This window comes from Cannabis sativa, chromosome X (genome assembly GCF_029168945.1).
Source record: "Cannabis sativa cultivar Pink pepper isolate KNU-18-1 chromosome X, ASM2916894v1, whole genome shotgun sequence".
Classification (NCBI taxonomy): Eukaryota; Viridiplantae; Streptophyta; class Magnoliopsida; order Rosales; family Cannabaceae; genus Cannabis; species Cannabis sativa.
Window position 1 is genome coordinate 52478724 of NC_083610.1, and position 17793 is coordinate 52496516.

The 17793-nt window shown below is 35.7% G+C and overlaps 1 protein-coding gene across 4 annotated transcripts; it reads right to left on the reverse strand.

Moving 5' to 3' along the window:
* Window positions 1–11571: 11571 nt before the first annotated feature.
* On the reverse strand, window positions 11572–17514 carry LOC115696239 (uncharacterized). Of its 4 annotated transcripts, none has more exons than XM_061106777.1 (8): window positions 17150–17490; window positions 16683–17047; window positions 15827–16012; window positions 15573–15674; window positions 15424–15495; window positions 15206–15322; window positions 11753–12966; window positions 11572–11653 (listed from the first exon to the last, which is right to left on the reverse strand). In XM_061106777.1, exons 1-8 carry the CDS (start codon window positions 17364–17366, stop codon window positions 11644–11646), a joined length of 2283 nt encoding a protein of 760 aa, XP_060962760.1. In that variant the 5' UTR covers window positions 17367–17490; the 3' UTR covers window positions 11572–11643. The 4 variants fall into 4 exon arrangements, with proteins under 4 accessions (XP_060962760.1, XP_030479021.1, XP_030479016.1 ...); XM_030623161.2 differs by having other exon boundaries at window positions 15421–15495; XM_030623156.2 differs by having other exon boundaries at window positions 11572–12966; window positions 17150–17514.
* Window positions 17515–17793: the final 279 nt, after the last annotated feature.

Consider the following 17793-nt stretch of genomic DNA (forward strand, 5'->3'; position numbering starts at 1 on the left):
GTATTCATTAAAAAAAGATAACAAAGCACGGTAAATTCGGGATTAAAGGCTGCCCAGTCATCCAGTTGTCTTAAAAATGAAAAAGATAATCCAAGTTTAAAAACCTCTTGGTTGGTCATTTTGTCTCAAAAAAAGGCCTATGGGCTGAACAAACATATATATAAAAAAGAAAAATATTTAGACGGTAGGACTCCCAGGCTCTTGGTACGAATCGTTTTGGTCTGAGGGGGCAGGAGGTTCAACACTCTGACTAGTAGGGATTTCGTTGCTCTGGTTGGTTGGAGATGTGGAGGTAGTTGCCTTGGGGTTCTCTTTAGCCGTCTGAGCCGCGCAGAAATCAAGATACATGCTCTTGGATTCACCAAGGTAATCAAAGTTTCCTTCAGGGTTGGCCTTCCAATATTCGTAGAAAACCTCAAGAGCATCTGTCTTCAAGGTCTCCACTTCCTTCTCGAGCTCCTCCTCCCGAGTCTGCTTATTCTTGACATCTTCCCCAGTTTGGAAAGAAGAGTCTGGAGACTCTCCCTCTCGTCTTTAAGATCATTGACCTCCTTAGACAAAGAGACATTATCGGCCTCAAGCTGCTCGCTTGAGGGCATATCTTGTAGTTCTTTGGTCAGCTCCTCAATATTGGTGTTAGCAGCAAGAAGCTTCTTGTTCACCTCCTCAAGCTCATTCCTCACTTCCCCGAGTTGGCTCCTTACGTCCTGAGTTTCCATTCTGGCCACATCCACCTCCCTCTGCAGTGTGTTGGGGGTGGCAAGGTTCTTGGCAGCAACTGATTTGGCTCAGGAATAAGCATAAGCCATCTTCACATTGACCTGTATGGAAAAATGTTAGAGTCCGAGCTACATAAATGGGAATGAGATAAAAAAAAGGAGATATTTACCCGAGTAGCTTCCTTCAAAACTGCTCCTAGGACTAGCTCCAAAGATAGCTCATTGTCCGCCCTAGACAGTTGGTCACTCACCTCAGGAAGTGATCAGTTCAAGTAATACTGGAGCATATCTTTACCTCTCTTGGCCTCCGTGCTCAGCGCTACGGCCGTTGAAGGGGTCCTAGCTTGATCAGACCCGTCCAAGCTCCCCCCTTTGGAACTCTTTGACTTCAAGGCCTTCTGAGCTAGAAGGTCCACAGTAGGTCGCTCCTCAGAAAGGTCAATGACCTCATCAACTGGCGCCTTCTCCTTAGACAGAATCTCATCGCCTTTAGACTTCTTGGTCGGAGGAGACAGGCTCAAACTATCTCCCACTCTCTTCTTTAAGGCCTGGAGCATCTTTTGAGATATTTCTGCACGGATAAAACGATGCAGTTAGAAGCAGATATAATATATGTGAAAGCATAATATAAGAGAAGTAAGTGAAAGTTAAAATACCCTGCACATGAGTAGGTGCATTTTCCCGAACAAGTACAGATGGGACATCATCGTCAAAAGAGTCTCCCTGCTCCACCAGGACGAATTTTCCTTTTCCCTCTACAGGGGTAGATGGCCGAGCAGGCATATTAGGTTCCCTAATCCTGATAGCATGTTCCACTGGTGCTTGGTCGGTCGGAGGAGCTTTCTTCTTCTTCTTGCTTGGCTTCTCCTGCTGTGAATATTCTTGAGCATACTGCTCCTAGTGTGAATATTCTTGAGCATTGGCCCCGCCGTCTCCCTTCAACTTAGCCCCACGCTTGAGTTGAATGAGCTCTTTCTCCTACTCGGTACCACCAACTCAGTTCGACTTGGCCTTCTTTTTCTTTTCCTTTAAGGGATTCGGCACAAAATCCTTAGGGAAGAGCTTGTACTTCACATAGTTGGCCTCAGTGGTCAACAAAGTGATGTTCCAAGCAGCAGCTTCTGTCAATTGAAGAATTTTTGTACCCTCTCCCTGAGTCCCAACGTGAAAGGAGGACAGCAGTACGAGGGAATCTTTTGAAACCGAGTGTGGACGGTATCCATGCCCTGGACGAAGTAGTACTCGTCCACAAAATGCCCTATTTTGCTGACATCAGAGTCCACAGTACCCTTTAGCCATTTCTCAGCCAATTGAGAGAAGTAAAAATACCCCAACCTACTCTACTTAGGAGTTGACTTCAGGTCGAAGAGCCAGTTGGTGTCGTGCGGAGATGACTCACCCCATCCTTGGGAAGCATAGAGGATAAACAGGGCGGATAAGTATTTGATGCCCTTTGGTGTGGACTGGGTCGGGCAGAAGTGATAGTAATCTGCAATCCTCTTAAAGTACGGAAGCAAGGGTAGCATTGCACCCTGCTTAGTATGGGCAGCCGACCAGGCACAGTATCCCTGTCTTGGGCTAGTTGCCTAATGATTTAGAGAAAGGAAAAAGCATTCAACACCTCCCAGGTATCCGTCCTTCTCCATAGTCCTCATCTTAGCTTGGGTTACTATAGAGGGAGGAGACACCCACCGAGCTCCTAAGGCACCTTGCCTTCCTTGAGGAACATCTTCAGTGTATTCCTCAGTGACGTAGTCATCACCCTCTACCAAGACATCACCGGCCTCAAACACTGGTTCCCCTGCCTCGTTGTAACTGTCAAAGCGCAATCTTTGAGCAACTCCCTCCTCCTCGGCTTCAGATGGACTGTCAGGACGGACCTTGCCTTGATCCTCCCTCTGTTGGACTTCAACATCCCCTTCATTATCCTCCTCCTCAACAGTAGGTCGGGCCTGTTCAGCGCTCGGCATTATGGCAGGCCGAGCCACGTGAGGATCAGTTGAAGCAATTCTCTGCATTGTTTGTTTAGTGTGGGCCATCATCCTATCCCTGGACGACATTTGGTTAGTATGCCTAGCAACAGTTACGATAAAGGTGGCGATAGGAATGCCAAAGGCAGCGGTACTTGGTCGGCCCACGGGGATAGTATCGACTAAGTCTGGTCGGATGATGTATGTCCAGCTGGACGGTAAGTATCGTCTCCACCCCTTCCTGAGTTCCCAGATGAAGCATCCGTAACCTTCACCCGCGATCTAGTTGGGATAGAAATGGTGTTGTACCTCGGGTTTTGGGGAAGGCGTACCTTCACTACTCACCTCCCAATCTTCGAAACTCAAATTGGACAAACCGTCACTTGATGAGGATGGACTAGCGGAGAGACGAGGTTGGTCCTCGTACAGAAGTTGGAGAAGATCCTAGTCGATACAATGTTCTCCTCCCCAAAACTCACCAGGGTTCATCTACAAAAGATAGGACACAAGATGAGTATTTGGTCGGGATATCGAACAAAACAAACAAAGTATATCGACCAGGTTCGATCAAAAGATTAAAAAAGGAAATTTCGTGTGATTTAGGTTCATAACCTAGAATCTCAAAACTTCAGATTAAGGGTTTATCTTCACTAAACCCCGAATGGGCAAGTGACAACCGAATATCGTGAAATTAAAGTCAGAATGCCATTACAATCATGTTATATGGTCAATTACAATTAAAATCTCCTATTTCTTAATCTAGATTCTCTACGGTTTTCATAGAACAAGTTCAAGACTATTGAATTTTCTACAATGGAAACCCAGAAAATTAGAGATTCAAATGTTAAAGATGAAGAACTTACTCACTATTCGAAGCTTTGAGGTTGCTCAGATGACGCTGATCAACACTTTCTAGAAATTCTTCAAAGGATTTGAGAGAAAAAGGTGTTCTTTCTCTGAAATCACCAAATAATAAAATGCTAAAAGTGGTTTATTATGACTTTTTGTCCTATTTATAAGCAAATTAGTGAAGACTTGTAATCATTTTGAAATTTAAATGCCTCGATTTCCTCCTAAAAGTAAACGTTAGGAAAACAAGTAATCAAGTACTTGAGGAAGAGCAACCGCCAAAGCATGCAAATCGTTGGAGTATTTCGAGGTATGAATCAATCAACATTTATGAGCTGAATATCAAAGAGAACTTTTTCCAGAATCACATCGGATCACCAACAGGCGCATCGAACACGTGCTACCTGTTCAAACACGAATTCAAACTAAGTGAAGTCTACGCGCGACTTCGAAAGTCCAGTGCAGACTTGAGGGGCAAATGTTATCCTATTTTTCGTACTATGATGTGGTAGTATGAACTGGTGATACGTGTCTGTTATTCTTTATGCTTGACAGGAGAAATTTCTGAACAGACTTCGAGTAATACATTTGCACGTACAAAGTCTGCTTGACCGAGCAAAGCAAGGGCAGATGATCTAGACAACAAATGAAGTCATTTCTTTAAGTCGTACATAGAGACTTAACTGCTACAGGATTGATATTGTGAAGCTCAAGCACAAAAGCTATTCCTACAATCATGGGATCGAATCAAAGGGATATGGCAAGCTGTCTCAATCCCCCATTTCATGTATTCTAATTATGTAATATATGTTCTTACCAATTATAGATATTGTAAGAAAAAGGGAAACCATCCCTCATGCATTTATAAATAGTGATCTATCCTCACTGTAAAAGGGATCGAAAGAATTGCTTTAGAGAGATATCTAAGAGAAAATACTCAGAGATTTCATTGTGAGAGCTTTGAGAGAGGAAACACTGTATTCTTTGTTCTCAAGTCAATACAATCTAAGGGGAGTAGGCTATTACTGAACTAAAGGGGCCAAACCTCTTTAAAATCTTGTATTCTTTATTGCTTACCTATTTTTGCTCTGTCTTAATTACATTTCTAATCGCTTATTAATTGACTCACTTTCGTTGGCTAAAAGCGAGGTCAACAATAGTAAATCTAGATCCTGATGAAATAATCCCCAACAACTGGCCTCAAAGCCATGGCAATGATTTACTTTTATGAAATATGGATTTAAAACAATGATTGTGTTGATTTGGATGTGTTTATGTTGGTTTATGTGCATATTTGATGATTGTATGGAAATTGCAATTTTATGATGATAAATATTTTTAGTTTCGTTCTGAAAGTATTTTTTTCTGTAAAGTAGATGAAAAATTAATAAATTTAGGCTTTACATAACTCAATTTAGATTTTTTATGAATTAGTTATGATTTTTTTTTTTGAATTTGGATGAAAATATCTAATTCTGGTGCACACCTACGCGCGCGCATGGAGGGGACATGACCGTGTCATGTGCGACTCGCTCAGACAAAACCCCTTCAGACAAGGGCGTGTCTGAAGGCATCCCCCCACCTGACCGAGATCCCACGTCAATGGAGGTTGCACGCGGCCTCATGTCTTGGCCAAATGCCCTCACATGCACGCGCAGGGGTATGCAACCATTTTTTTTTGTTTTGTGATATTTTTTAATTCAAAAATTATTTTTCGGTGAAATAAAATTCAAATTTTGGTAGAATTTTGGGTATAATCCAAATTTTCAAATAAAAATCTAATTATCAGAATAAATTAATTTTTATTAATTTTTTAATCAATTAAAATTAGTTTTAGATATTAGTAGCCTTTGAATTTGAAAATTTGATTTTTACACAAACTAACCTTATGGTTAATTTTGAATTTTTTTTTATTATTTTTGTTTATTTTATTTATTTTAATTATAAGACCAGATTTTACTTATTTTATTACTAATATTTGAAATGATCTTATTTTGATATTAAAATACTAATGAAACTTAGAAATAATCTAATTAGAATTTCAAGATTTGCTAACCATATTAGATTTTCAAAATTTGTTATTTTTGAAATATATTTTATTAAACTAAATTATAAGATTAGAAAAATATTAGATTTGACATTTTATCTTATTGGATATTTATTTTAATTAAAAATTTATATTTTTGTCAAAATAACATGAAAATTTTGAAAACTTGTTAATTTTGGTTTGAATATAAATTTTAGGGTTTGTTAACCATAAAATTTTAAAATTTAGGATATTTTGTTTTATTTAATTATTGAATAAAATTGATAATATCCTAACCATCTAAATATCTTATTTTCAAATTATTTATTTTGTTGAATTTATTTTATTAAATTATAATATTAGAAATATAATATAAAAAATATCTCAATTTTTAAAATTAAGATATTATATTATCTTATTGGATATTTAATTAATTTTAATTATTTAAATATACTGAAAAGTTAAAAATTAGTTGGATATTTGAATTTCAGTTAGAATTTTAGTTATTTAGGAGATTTGTTAGATTTTAAATATTTTCAAATTATTTTCTAACAACCTAAATATTAAATTCTAGTTAAGATATATTTTAAATATTTTATTTTAAAATGAAAATATCTTAACCTACTTTTCAGATATCTGTTACATGTTTGTTTTGTTTGTTTATTTATTTATTCAAAAAATTTAAACAAACCTGATCTAAATTGCTATGATTAACTTGTTGACAGATCCAATGATCTGATTTTAATCATAGTCCACTTGTCAATAGATCTCATAAATAATTTGTAAAAGGTAAATTTTATAATTTCTTTCATCTGTGATAAATCTAGAAACATGATAGGGCTCATCTTAAATCATTTGACATGTGTGAGCCTATATGTTTGCTTTTGGGCTTAGATGCATATAGGAAGCCCATTTAAGTTTAGTTAATTAAATGGACTAGGTTTCTAAATAAAATATCACATTGATTGTTTTATTTAGGCCCAATTAGTATTGAGCTTATTCAATGAATGACAATTATTTAATTAATATTTAAATTCCTCTACTTTAGGCATTGTGTGAGAGTTAGGGGGCCATAGTAGTGGGTACGACATACTGAACCCAACCCTCTCTCACACAAACCATCCCAATTGTGAATGCTCATTTACCTTATTTAAATAATTGTATTAGGATAATTATATTAGTTTAACCTAATTAAAATTGAATTAGCAACATAATTAGTTTTAAAATATATGAAATTTATTTTCATTAGATTATTTTAAAATTAATTTTAGAATAACACTTAGTTTAATGAGATATATTCTAGATAGTTATTTCTAGTAACTAATTATATTTTCTAATATTTAATTAAATAGAAAAATATATTTAAGTTGAAAAATTAACTTTAGAACAACTTAAACTAGAATATTTTTCTTAGATATTATATTAGAATTAACAATTAAGTTGATTTTATTCAAGATACTTAATTATTTATTTCTTTTATTTAATACATTTAATTAATTAGAAAATTAAATATTTAAGTTGATTTCATTCTAGACACCTAAATATTAGTTATTTTCAAGAAATTTAATTGGACAGAATATTATATTTAATTTGGAATTTTTAATTTTAGAACAACTTAAATTAGAATAATTTTTAATGTATATTTTATTTTATTTTATTAATCCTTTTTTACATGATTTCGAAATGCATTATTTAAATGCTGATATTTTTAAATTTTCCTTTTGAAAAATAGATTAAAGTTGAAAGTTAATTATTTTAATTAATTTTAGACCAACTTAAATCAAGTAAATTTTTCATTAATGATTTATTAAAATAAATAGACTAAAATATATTATATTTTAATTAGAAAATAAGTAATTAGTTAATGAAATATCTAGATAGTTATTTTTTGTATACTTGTGGCATTTTTCTAATTATATTTAATTAAATAAAAAATTAATATTTAAGTTGATTTTATTCAAGATACTTAAATATTTGATATTTTTCTTATAAATTTAATTAAATAGGAAAATTATATTTGTGTTGAAAATTAATTTTAGATCAACATAAGTTAGGATAATTGTTTTTAGAATTTATTTTATTTTATTTTATGTAAATTTCGAAAAATATATTTATATTTTAAATACATTAGATTTCAAATTTTATCATATATATTTATAAAAAATTAAATTTGAGTTCAAAATAATTTTTAATTAATTTTGAACCAACTTAAATTAAGTAATTTTCTTAATATTTATTGAGAATTAATACTAAAATAGAAAATAATTTTATTTATTTTTAGATCTATCTAAGTATAATTTTATAAATATTAAATTAAAATTTATAATTAGAATTATCTAAATTGGTAATTTTATTTAAATATATATATATTAAAATAAATAGATTAAAATAAATATTAGATGAAAATACACTATAAAATAATGAGCTTTATTATCAGGATATTCGATCTCCATTGTTAGTTCTACATAGTTCTTATTTTAGTGAGATTAATCCCTAATGGATGAGCGTTCATTAGCAATTTAACGTCGTAGAATCTCGAAAAATAAGTATTAATGTAAGTGTTTTATTCTTAGTAACGTCCACCCCAATAGTGGTTGCTAAGAGTAGGACTTACAAATTATGAAACAATGGGGAAGCTCATAAGATAAAATGGCCTTGACTCTCACCTAAACGGGACAACGTCGGATTCTCATCTTGATCGAATAAAAAGTTGCTACAAAGGTTTCCATTTTAGATGAGCTGACTATTCTATTCAATGAATGATATCTTTGACTCTCGCCTAAACAAGACACTGTATCAGTTTATTGGAAATCTTGGAAATTATTTAGGATTGTTTGTTTTTGTATTTTCACTTGTCATTCCTACGTGCTAAGTGCTTGATAATTTCTGAATGTGTATGATTTTGTATTGAACCTTACTTGATTTCTATTTATTAATATTTGCAGTACCCAATATGACTATGAACAATCTCATTGTGTCACTGTTGATTGATAACAAGCTCTCTAGAGCTAACTTTGTCAAATGGAAAGAGAACATTAATATTGCTCTCATAGGTGAAAATGTCCTGTTTGTGTTAACTGAAGAAGCTCCTGAGCACCCAGGTGATGCGACCAAGGCAGTTAAGGAAAAGTTCGAGCATTGGCAGAATGCTAACAACAAAGCTCAACACTTTATGCTCTATAGCATGGTCGACACCTTGAAGACAGGGTTTGCCAATACTCTCACGGCTGTAGAAATCATGAACCATATGTGTAACACCTTACTAGTTTAGGCATGTTAACGTGATTTTTAACTAACTGTGCAACTCGTTGCTAATCAACGAGTTTATTGAAAATCGTGATTAATTAAATTTTTACTTAATTAATTATGAACACTAAAATAATATACTTATATTAAACCGGGATCCCGTTTACAAAAGTTTTATTGTGTATACAAAAGTTTGTCGCCCAATGACTATACAAAATAAGCCTTGATGTCCCAAAGACTGTACGCTCTAGGCCTAACCGCCCCGACATGTACAATCTCCATCTGCTCGCTCTCACAGTTGCTCTATAACCCGAATTATAATCAGCCACCCATACACCAACCCATAACCCTATCCCCGTGTCCAACATGGTGCTGAGTCTAGAACGTTCGTACGACAGTACTACTAACCATAATATCAACCTATACTCGATACGCTAGTTGTACTCTAGTCGTGCCGATGTGATACTGTCAAGTAGTACAGATCGACCATGATATCAGCCTATACTCTTTCGAGCTTGGCTTGATATAGATAAATGATTGAGGCATCATTTCAGTAATTATATTAGTTTACTAAAGTATCATTTATAGGTAGCTAAGTGTTTTAAGGATAATATACATTGAATGGTAGCACGGTAAATTTATCCCTATTCAATATAGATCATCTATAGAGGATCTTTGACTATTTGGATAAGAACGATGTATAATTCATAGTGTATCTATATCTTGGTACATTTAGAGCATTCTATATAATTAATAGTGTAATTTTGAATTCATAATGACGCAAGGAGGAATTAATAAGTTAGAGAATTTACTTGATACATTTTAGATCTACTTATTGGAAGCTTGATTATATAGGCTCATAGTCCCCACACTAGTTGAGATAATACTGCTTACAAACTCAATTTATTGGTTTTAATTAATCAATTATAATTCTAAAATTAGACTATTCTTTATGAATTTTTACTAATCAAGGGCTTAATTGTGAAGAAAAGAGGATTTGGAGTTTATTTGTTAATTAAGAGATTTTGTTAAGTCTAATTAATAAATAAAATAAAGGTCCATTTTATTTGATAATTAATTATAATTATTAAATAAATAGTTTTAAAATTTATAAGATTGAAATTAAAAGATATGACATTATTGAAAGAAATGATAAATGGTTTAAATAAAGTGGCAAAATTGTAACTAGTGAGGCCCACATGTGTGGTCGGCCTCTTAACGTATTTTTTGCCCATTATTTTATCTTTTTCAATTCATATAATTAAATCCTAAACTCTAGTTGAAATACTGTAAAAGGAACATGATGCACTCATTCTCATCCAACCTTCAACCAATCTAAACCTAATTTTCTAATTCTGTCAGACAACTAGTAGATGAGAGACTCCTTTCATAGTAACTTCGAATCCTTATTATTGTTCTTCATCAATCTTCAAGCTTTTAGTGATAAAGTACCATGCCCACACATAGCAAGTCAAGTATTCAATCATAGTGTGGAAGACGGTGGTTAACCAAACTGAAGGAGAGAAGATCCAGGTTCAGATCTTGATAATGCTCTGCTACAGAAAAGAATCAAGGGCTAGAAATTTGAACGGAATGAGTCATTATATTCCGCTATCATCAATGTAAAGTTTTCTAAACTTTATATGTGTTTATTTCATCGTACTAGGAAATTCATATTTAGAGTGTTAGATTATAGAATTATAATCAACATACATGATAGTAAATCTAGGTTCTAATAAAATAAGTGCTAACTCTACGACCTCTAGAAAACAAGAACAAATGTATTTTCGATGGTTTTTCTCTCTGAAGTGCACATAGGTAAGGTTGTAGACAATTGCTGCAACTGTGGCATTGATAATTAATCCAATCAGCCGTTTCCTTTTTGAAATTACAACTGAGTCAACTAGAATAGTCTAAAGGCTAAGCCTGATATTGCAACCAACTGAACATCAAACCTATTACTAGGGATGGGCAACTTCTAAACCAATGCAATCCAATCCAATTGGATTTGATTTGATGTGAACTATTGGATTCTAATTGAATTGGATCGGTATTGTATAACACTTGTAAAATATAATTAAAATCGATTCAATCTAATTACATATAATATATATTAGTCACTTTTGATATGTAGGACCGTTTAAATAAAAAATGATTGGTTGACAATACTTACCATATAAATGTGTGCAAATTGTGTGCATTGCAAATATCATTACTCGAAATAATATTTAAATTTTTGTATTGTTATTCGTATTTTTAGATAGGCCACACGTGTACTTCTCAATATCCGAGAACAATTGAAACGGGCCCATTCACAGGCCAATTAATCTAGTTAGTTATAGAAAAGTTAATGTACAGGAACGATGAGCATGTAATTCTTCTTGTTTTCATTGGTTAGCTTGAGTAAAGCTTCCTTGGGATAGGTAATACAGCTTGCTGATTAATAAAGATTTTCTTTTTGATCAAACATGAACAACCAGTAGTACTTGTAAGCAGGAAATGCTAATGCTATACCTTTATCCCTAAACCTTATTTTGTTGTTTTATTCGTCATCAATTTCTTTACAATTTTGTCTTGCCGCAAATGTCCCTATTCTAGTTGAAATTGTTAAGACTTAAAAGTTCACCATTATGATAAGAGCTCGGCCACTTACTTGATTCGGCCTAATCTCCCTTGTGGAAGCAAAGCAGAGAGCTTCAGCCTGCAACAAAGTTCTCAAAGCATAGGTGTTGTCACACTATAGAAATCAGAGATATTATAATTTATAAAAGCTAATCTTGAATTTTCATAATTAATTTCAAACATTACAGTGCAGGAGTCGGTTTGTGAATTGTCAGATAAACCTACAACAAAACATTGGTTTAAAATTTGATTAATTATCTCAAACCTAACTCGACAGAATATGAACTAAAACCATTTATAATTAATGAGGTGCTGCATACATCTGAGTCGAATCATATTGAGCATAACCAGGCTGAGGTGATACTGTTTTACCATAAGTAACTGAAGTGCTTGGTTGGACACCATAAGCACCAGACTGTTGGACTGATTGATCATAAGCTTGCTGGGCCTGAGCAGGTTGAGCACCATAACCCCCTTGTGCATTTGGTGTGCCATAAGTTGATGCAGGTGCAGCAGTCCCATATCCAGGATCTTGGTGACCTTGATACCCATAACCAGCAGAATTTGGAGCAGACTGCTCAGGATAACCTTGCTGAGCAGAAGGGTACTGCCCATACGCTGCAGTAGGAGCCACCTGTGCATAGCCAGTTTGCTGCGAACCAGACTGGCCATAACTTGCAGCCAGTTGGCCTCCTTGCTGTGGATAGCCTGAGGCAGACGCAGGTGGTGGCTGGCTGTACCCATCAGCAGCAGCAGGAGGGGCAGAGCCGTAAGCAGGATATGCCTGCCCACTTGAAGCATATGGATATGGCTGTTGAGGTGGCACACTCTGACCGTACGATTGCGCAGAAGCTGTACCTTGAAAAGGCACATCACCGGGCTGACTAGGCCTAGGAGGACCATAAGATTGGGGAGGTGGACCCTGGGATTGCACCCCATAAGATGGTTTACCATACTGCTGTTGCTGACCATAACCTGCTGGAGCACCACTTTGAGGATACAGTGGCTGAGAACTACCATAGGGATGCTGTGCTGGAGCATGATCGTCATAGCCATGACCATAGTTCTGTTGGGAGTGTGCTGACTGAGAATAAGGTGCCTGTTGCCCATAATCTGGGCCCTGAGGCTGTCCATAATTGTAGTTTGCTTGTGATAAAGGTGGCCCGATTGCAGCATTTGGAGATGGGCCAGGAGCATGTAGAGAAATGGAAGCAGTGTGTGCAGAATCTGATAAATGGCCTTTTTGTCCACTGTAGTAATCATAACCGCCATTATGCCCGTGCCCCTGCAAGCCAGGGGGAGGCCTTTGCTCCCAGCCAGAATTAAAACCACCTCTTGGACCCATTTGTTGAGGATAACCACCATATTGAGTTGGATACTGTGGGTTGTGAGATGAATATGGCCCTCGTTGCTGATAATCAAACGAGGATGGGTGGGCCATATGACCTCGAGGACCCCACTGTGGTCCAGGAGGTCCACGAGGCCGATAGCCCTGTTGATTAAAACCACTTGAGAGAGAAGATGGCCTCACAGTCTACTCAAAACCAAATGACCAAACAAAAAAATAAAAGTTAAAACAAGAGCAATTCTTCTGTATTATATTAGAAATCAATCAAATAAATAGCAGACGACAAAATTTAAAGCACTGTTCGGACCAGGTAACCACATTGGTGTTCAAAATTTTGAGGTGACTCCTCCAACTCGGAAGTTATCATCATTGAATTAAAACAAGTATACATCAATCACAAATGGAATCTCTACCAGATGCAATGCCAAATAACGAAGTACAGTTCTAAATATACAAATGAGGTAAAGAAATAATAGTTAGAAACTACAAACAGCAAAGTTCTTTTCATTGATAGTTTACTAAAAAATATTTCTACAAAAATAAATTATGAGTTGAAAAAATTGATCATCAAATAGCAAACTTGCAATAAATACTTAGACTAACTGATCTGTCTTTCCCTTTTGAAAAAACAAATAGACAAAATAAAGCTTTTACATAGAGCCAAATATCTGAACATGTCTTCAATCCATCTATTACCCAGATCTTATACCCAGTAATCTAGTGATTTCAATAATCCTATATAGAATTTAGGTTGGCATAACTATCAAACAATATTTCTAATATTTTTAATAGCACAAGTAATTCTTTCATTGTGAAGCTGATACTTACAAATACATTAAACTTAAAGGGATTTTATACAGAAATGGAGAAAAACCCAGGATGATCATGCAGCAACAAGGCATATTTTGAATTCGCCATCGAAACTATCCAAAATCTATATGGAAGTTGAGCCAGATATGTTATTCTTATCCAGTGATCATTGATTTGGATATATTACAATTAATAAATAACTGATCAATTGAAGGAACACATGCAAAGATAAAATATATGAGATCATCCAATCCAAGTAAGAAAGCATTGTGATTTCAGGAACCTGTACTTGAGGTCTGTCAGTAAACAATACTAGTGTCAGACATCAAACTAAATGGCAAGTTATTTATCCTAGATGCTTCAGTTCAACATCAAGCATAATTTCCAAGCATTGAACCCAAGCAAAGTTTGATTAAATTTCTTCACCAGGAATTCCAGACACATTTCAAGCATAAATCTTGGGAGTTCTTATCAGCAGCTCTAAAGGTTAATATAACAGTCTTACTTAATTACGATTTTTAACTTTCAGATCTCAAAGCAGTCTTACCAACTATTAACATCCTGCAATCGCGAGATTAAATGCCAGATACCTTTCTTCAGTGGACCAGAGAAGAGAGGTTGTCTATTGCTACACCAAGAAAGCAAAGCTGGCCCCATGGAAAAGGCAATAGCCCATCTGCAGTTTTAAATCCATCCAATTCGAAATTGGCACCTTCAACATAAATAAATCAAGGCAACCGACATCTTGGATTGAATATATTATCTTCCTAACAGCATTCAAGAGACCTTGGCATGGATGATTCATCAATATTACACTCTCATCATGTTTAGAAAACAAGGTCCAACTCCCACAGTATAAATTATGTAACAATTTTCCTCAAATTGAAGGAAGGTTGACACAGGCGAATGTTACATTGTTTCAAGCAAATCATTTCATGACCATATATGTTGCTTTCCAAATGTAAATCATACAGAAGTTCTGCACTACCAAATCTGTTTGGATCCCTTGACAAATTGTATATGAGACAAATGACTTTAGAAGCATAGAATTAAAGTGAGCTACAGCGACCTGTACATGTATTTGCATGCCAAAAAAGTAAAAGGCATACCCTAATTTCAACATGTTGCCGTCTTTACTCAAATATCATGTTACGAAAATAATAAAGCATAAATACTACAAAGTTACAGCAAGGACATGAACTTGAAGCACTACTCAATAATTTCATACCGTGTAAAGGACGAATATTTAAGCATAGTTGACAAAATGGAGATAAAATTATATAAACCCCAAACACATGTCAAAAAAAATTATGTAGGTCAAGGAACAAATAAATTAGATACACCATAATTCATCCAGGTAACAGCCATATGAACATTATGAACATGAGAGAAATCCTCCAAGATTTTCAAAATATCCCCAAGTATTGAACATTATGAACCAAACATAATTTATGTGTTTTCACAATCAGAACAGCATCTATGATATCGCAGCACTGGCAAAGCAAACAATTGCAGTAATAACCCAATGTACCAGAGAACAGTACTTCAAATTTACCATATTTCAGACATTAAGTAACATTCTATTTGAGAGAAGATTATAAGATAAATAATTAACCTGATTCATGACATCCTTTATCATTTCTCTAGCAATTTCAATTTGCCTTTTATCACCAGTCACTCGTACAGTTCTTTCCTTGGACTCATCACCTTCTGGAAGATGTTGGGGTATCAACTGAAAAGGGGAAAATAGATCAACATACATGATTCATACAGTAAAGAAAAGGAAAATAGACATAATTCATTAACAGGTGTACTGAGTACAATATCAACTACCTGGATGCGTGCTCCTGATCTTGTCTGGAGACCTTTAATGGTCTCCCCTCCTCTGCCGATGATTAAACCAACCTGTTATAGAAACATGAAGCTTTCGTACATAAATGTTGAAGAAACCCGTTAAAACCAACACTTGTAGCTCACTGTACCTTCTCATTAGGAACTTGTATCTGAATTTGCTCTGGGGCTGAAGCGGCCTGTGAATTAGCAAGGCCTCTTGCCACAAGGGAAGGAGAACCCCCTGCATCAGCCTGTAGAAATATACAACTACTGAGTATATACCAAACATCAAACAAAAGTTGCATTTGAGTTACAGGTCAGCAGCTAGAGTGGAAGGGAAGGGAGACAAGGCAGAGTTTAGAACAGCAGTTCAGAATAGATAAGTAATAAGAGAACAAATGACCTCTGCAATGACCGCATTGATAAGCTTCTCAGCCTTGTTTATGTTGTCCAAAGTACCAATGACCTCCACAGGCCTTGTTGCAGCATATGGATCAGCATCCGCATCTCTAGTAATCTGAATTTTTGCTCCTGAATTGTATTGAAGGTACCTTATAGTGTCCCCAGCTTTTCCAATAAGAACCCCAACCTGCAACAATATAAACAACAATCTTTCATAATAGTTGCAAAGAAATGACAAAACAAAATATACCCATACACAAGAAAATTATAAGATTCCTCTATCCTACGAGGCTGCTTGCACTGTTATAACACTCTCTTTCAGATTGCGACACGAGCTCATGTAGTAATGTGTTATAGGGTGGTTGTTCAAACCACTGTTAACACCTAGAAGTAAATTTTCTTTGCACTTTGCGGTTAAAGATTTTTCAAACCTTGTTAACAACACCCCACCAAATGTACTACCTATTCTACCTTAGGTGATGCCATTACTCATAAATTCGCAATTACTCCTCTACTTTTCCACTATCAGTTTTATAGGGAACATTTTAAAATTACGAATTAAAATTCTGTTTCATGTATCGAGTAGCACCTTTTACAGACTAACAATTTTGATCTTTTTTCAGAACTCACTACAAACATAGATTACTTTCAAAACTCTGAAGAATGAGTACTTTCAATTATGCTATGTATTACGAGGGTTAAGTAAACTAGCCGTCAATGCAATTGCAAACAGTCAAACACCACGGATGTACGATGAGTTATCATAAAATCAGATGTTTGGGTTTACTTCAGAAAAGTTTTATGGACTTATCATAGCATTCAAGTAAGGAACTAGGAAGCTAGAAAGCAAAGCCAACCTTGTTATTAGGGACCTCCATTCTGCGTGTAATTGTTTCGTTATCAGATGAAAGTTGTTGCTCATCAACAGATGTAAGTTGATGGGGTTCAGCAGAAGCCTCCTCTCCCTCCTGCTGCTGCTGGTCCTCTGAAGAGGGTGCTTCAGTTTCATCTTTCGAGGTTTCCTGAGCTCCATTTGCATTTTGACCAGACAGCTGATGACTGTCCGTAGATGGATGCTGCTTATCAGTTTCATTTCGAGTACCTTCCTCCGATTGAGGTTGAGTTTCCTCTAGGCCACCTTCCAAGGCCGACACCTCTTCAATATCCTTCACAGGTTCATCTACCTTCTCTTCTAGGTGCCCGTTTTCACTTACTGCCACAACTAAATTACACGAGTGTTGCGCAAGTGTCACAATCCAATTCTAACTAGCTCAAATCAAATATTAAAAACCTAGAACAGTGGGGGGAAACAGTGTCACGATACCTGAAACATCAGGTTTGTCATCAAGCCGCGGCCGCTTCAGTTCCGTTTCTTCGGATGCCTCGCCATCAGGTGCGTCGTGCTCGGCATTTGAATTGGCCTGTTCGTCGGAGTTCAGCTCGGCCTGTTCCGGAGCTTCGGGTTCCAGCTCTTCGAGCTTCCGTTTATGATCCAACGATGCAGGACTGACCGAGGCAGCTGCAACTTCCTCCTCTGCCATGGACTAACTATGCAATACGCCCAAAACCCGAAGCAGTTGCGAATTAGGGTTTCGACGTTAAAGATAAAATGCTTGGTACAGGCTTCGAGTGACAGAGAGAGAAAGAGAAGCCGATAAATTAAGACGAAACGCAATTTATATAGAGAGGTGGGTCACTCGCAGATATTTCACCTTGTCCAAAATCTTAGGGTTCGTTGTAGCTGGGCCAGATTTGGTTTTGGGCCTAATAGGCCTATGGGATTCGAAAATTAGCTTAAAACTGGATTATTTCATATTTAACCAAAACATTACAAAAATATGTTGTACTTCCTTCTTTAACAAAAAACACAGACAACCTTTAACGTTATTGTATTTTCTTGTTATTTTTACATTATTTTTAAGTTATTTTCATGTTGTTTAGGTAGGAATTCATCAAATTGTAATTTAA

Coding starts and splice junctions, on each gene's coding strand:
- LOC115696239 (XM_030623149.2), bottom strand. CDS start 17,366: ATGGCAGAGGAGGAAGTTGCAGCTGCCTCGGTCAGTCCTGCATCGTTG. Junction 15,496..15,572: donor TACAAGTTCCTAATGAGAAG/GTACAGTGAGCT, acceptor TTTCTATAACAG/GTTGGTTTAATCATCGGCAG. Junction 12,967..15,205: donor TAAAGGATGTCATGAATCAG/GTTAATTATTTA, acceptor GGTTTTGAGTAG/ACTGTGAGGCCATCTTCTCT.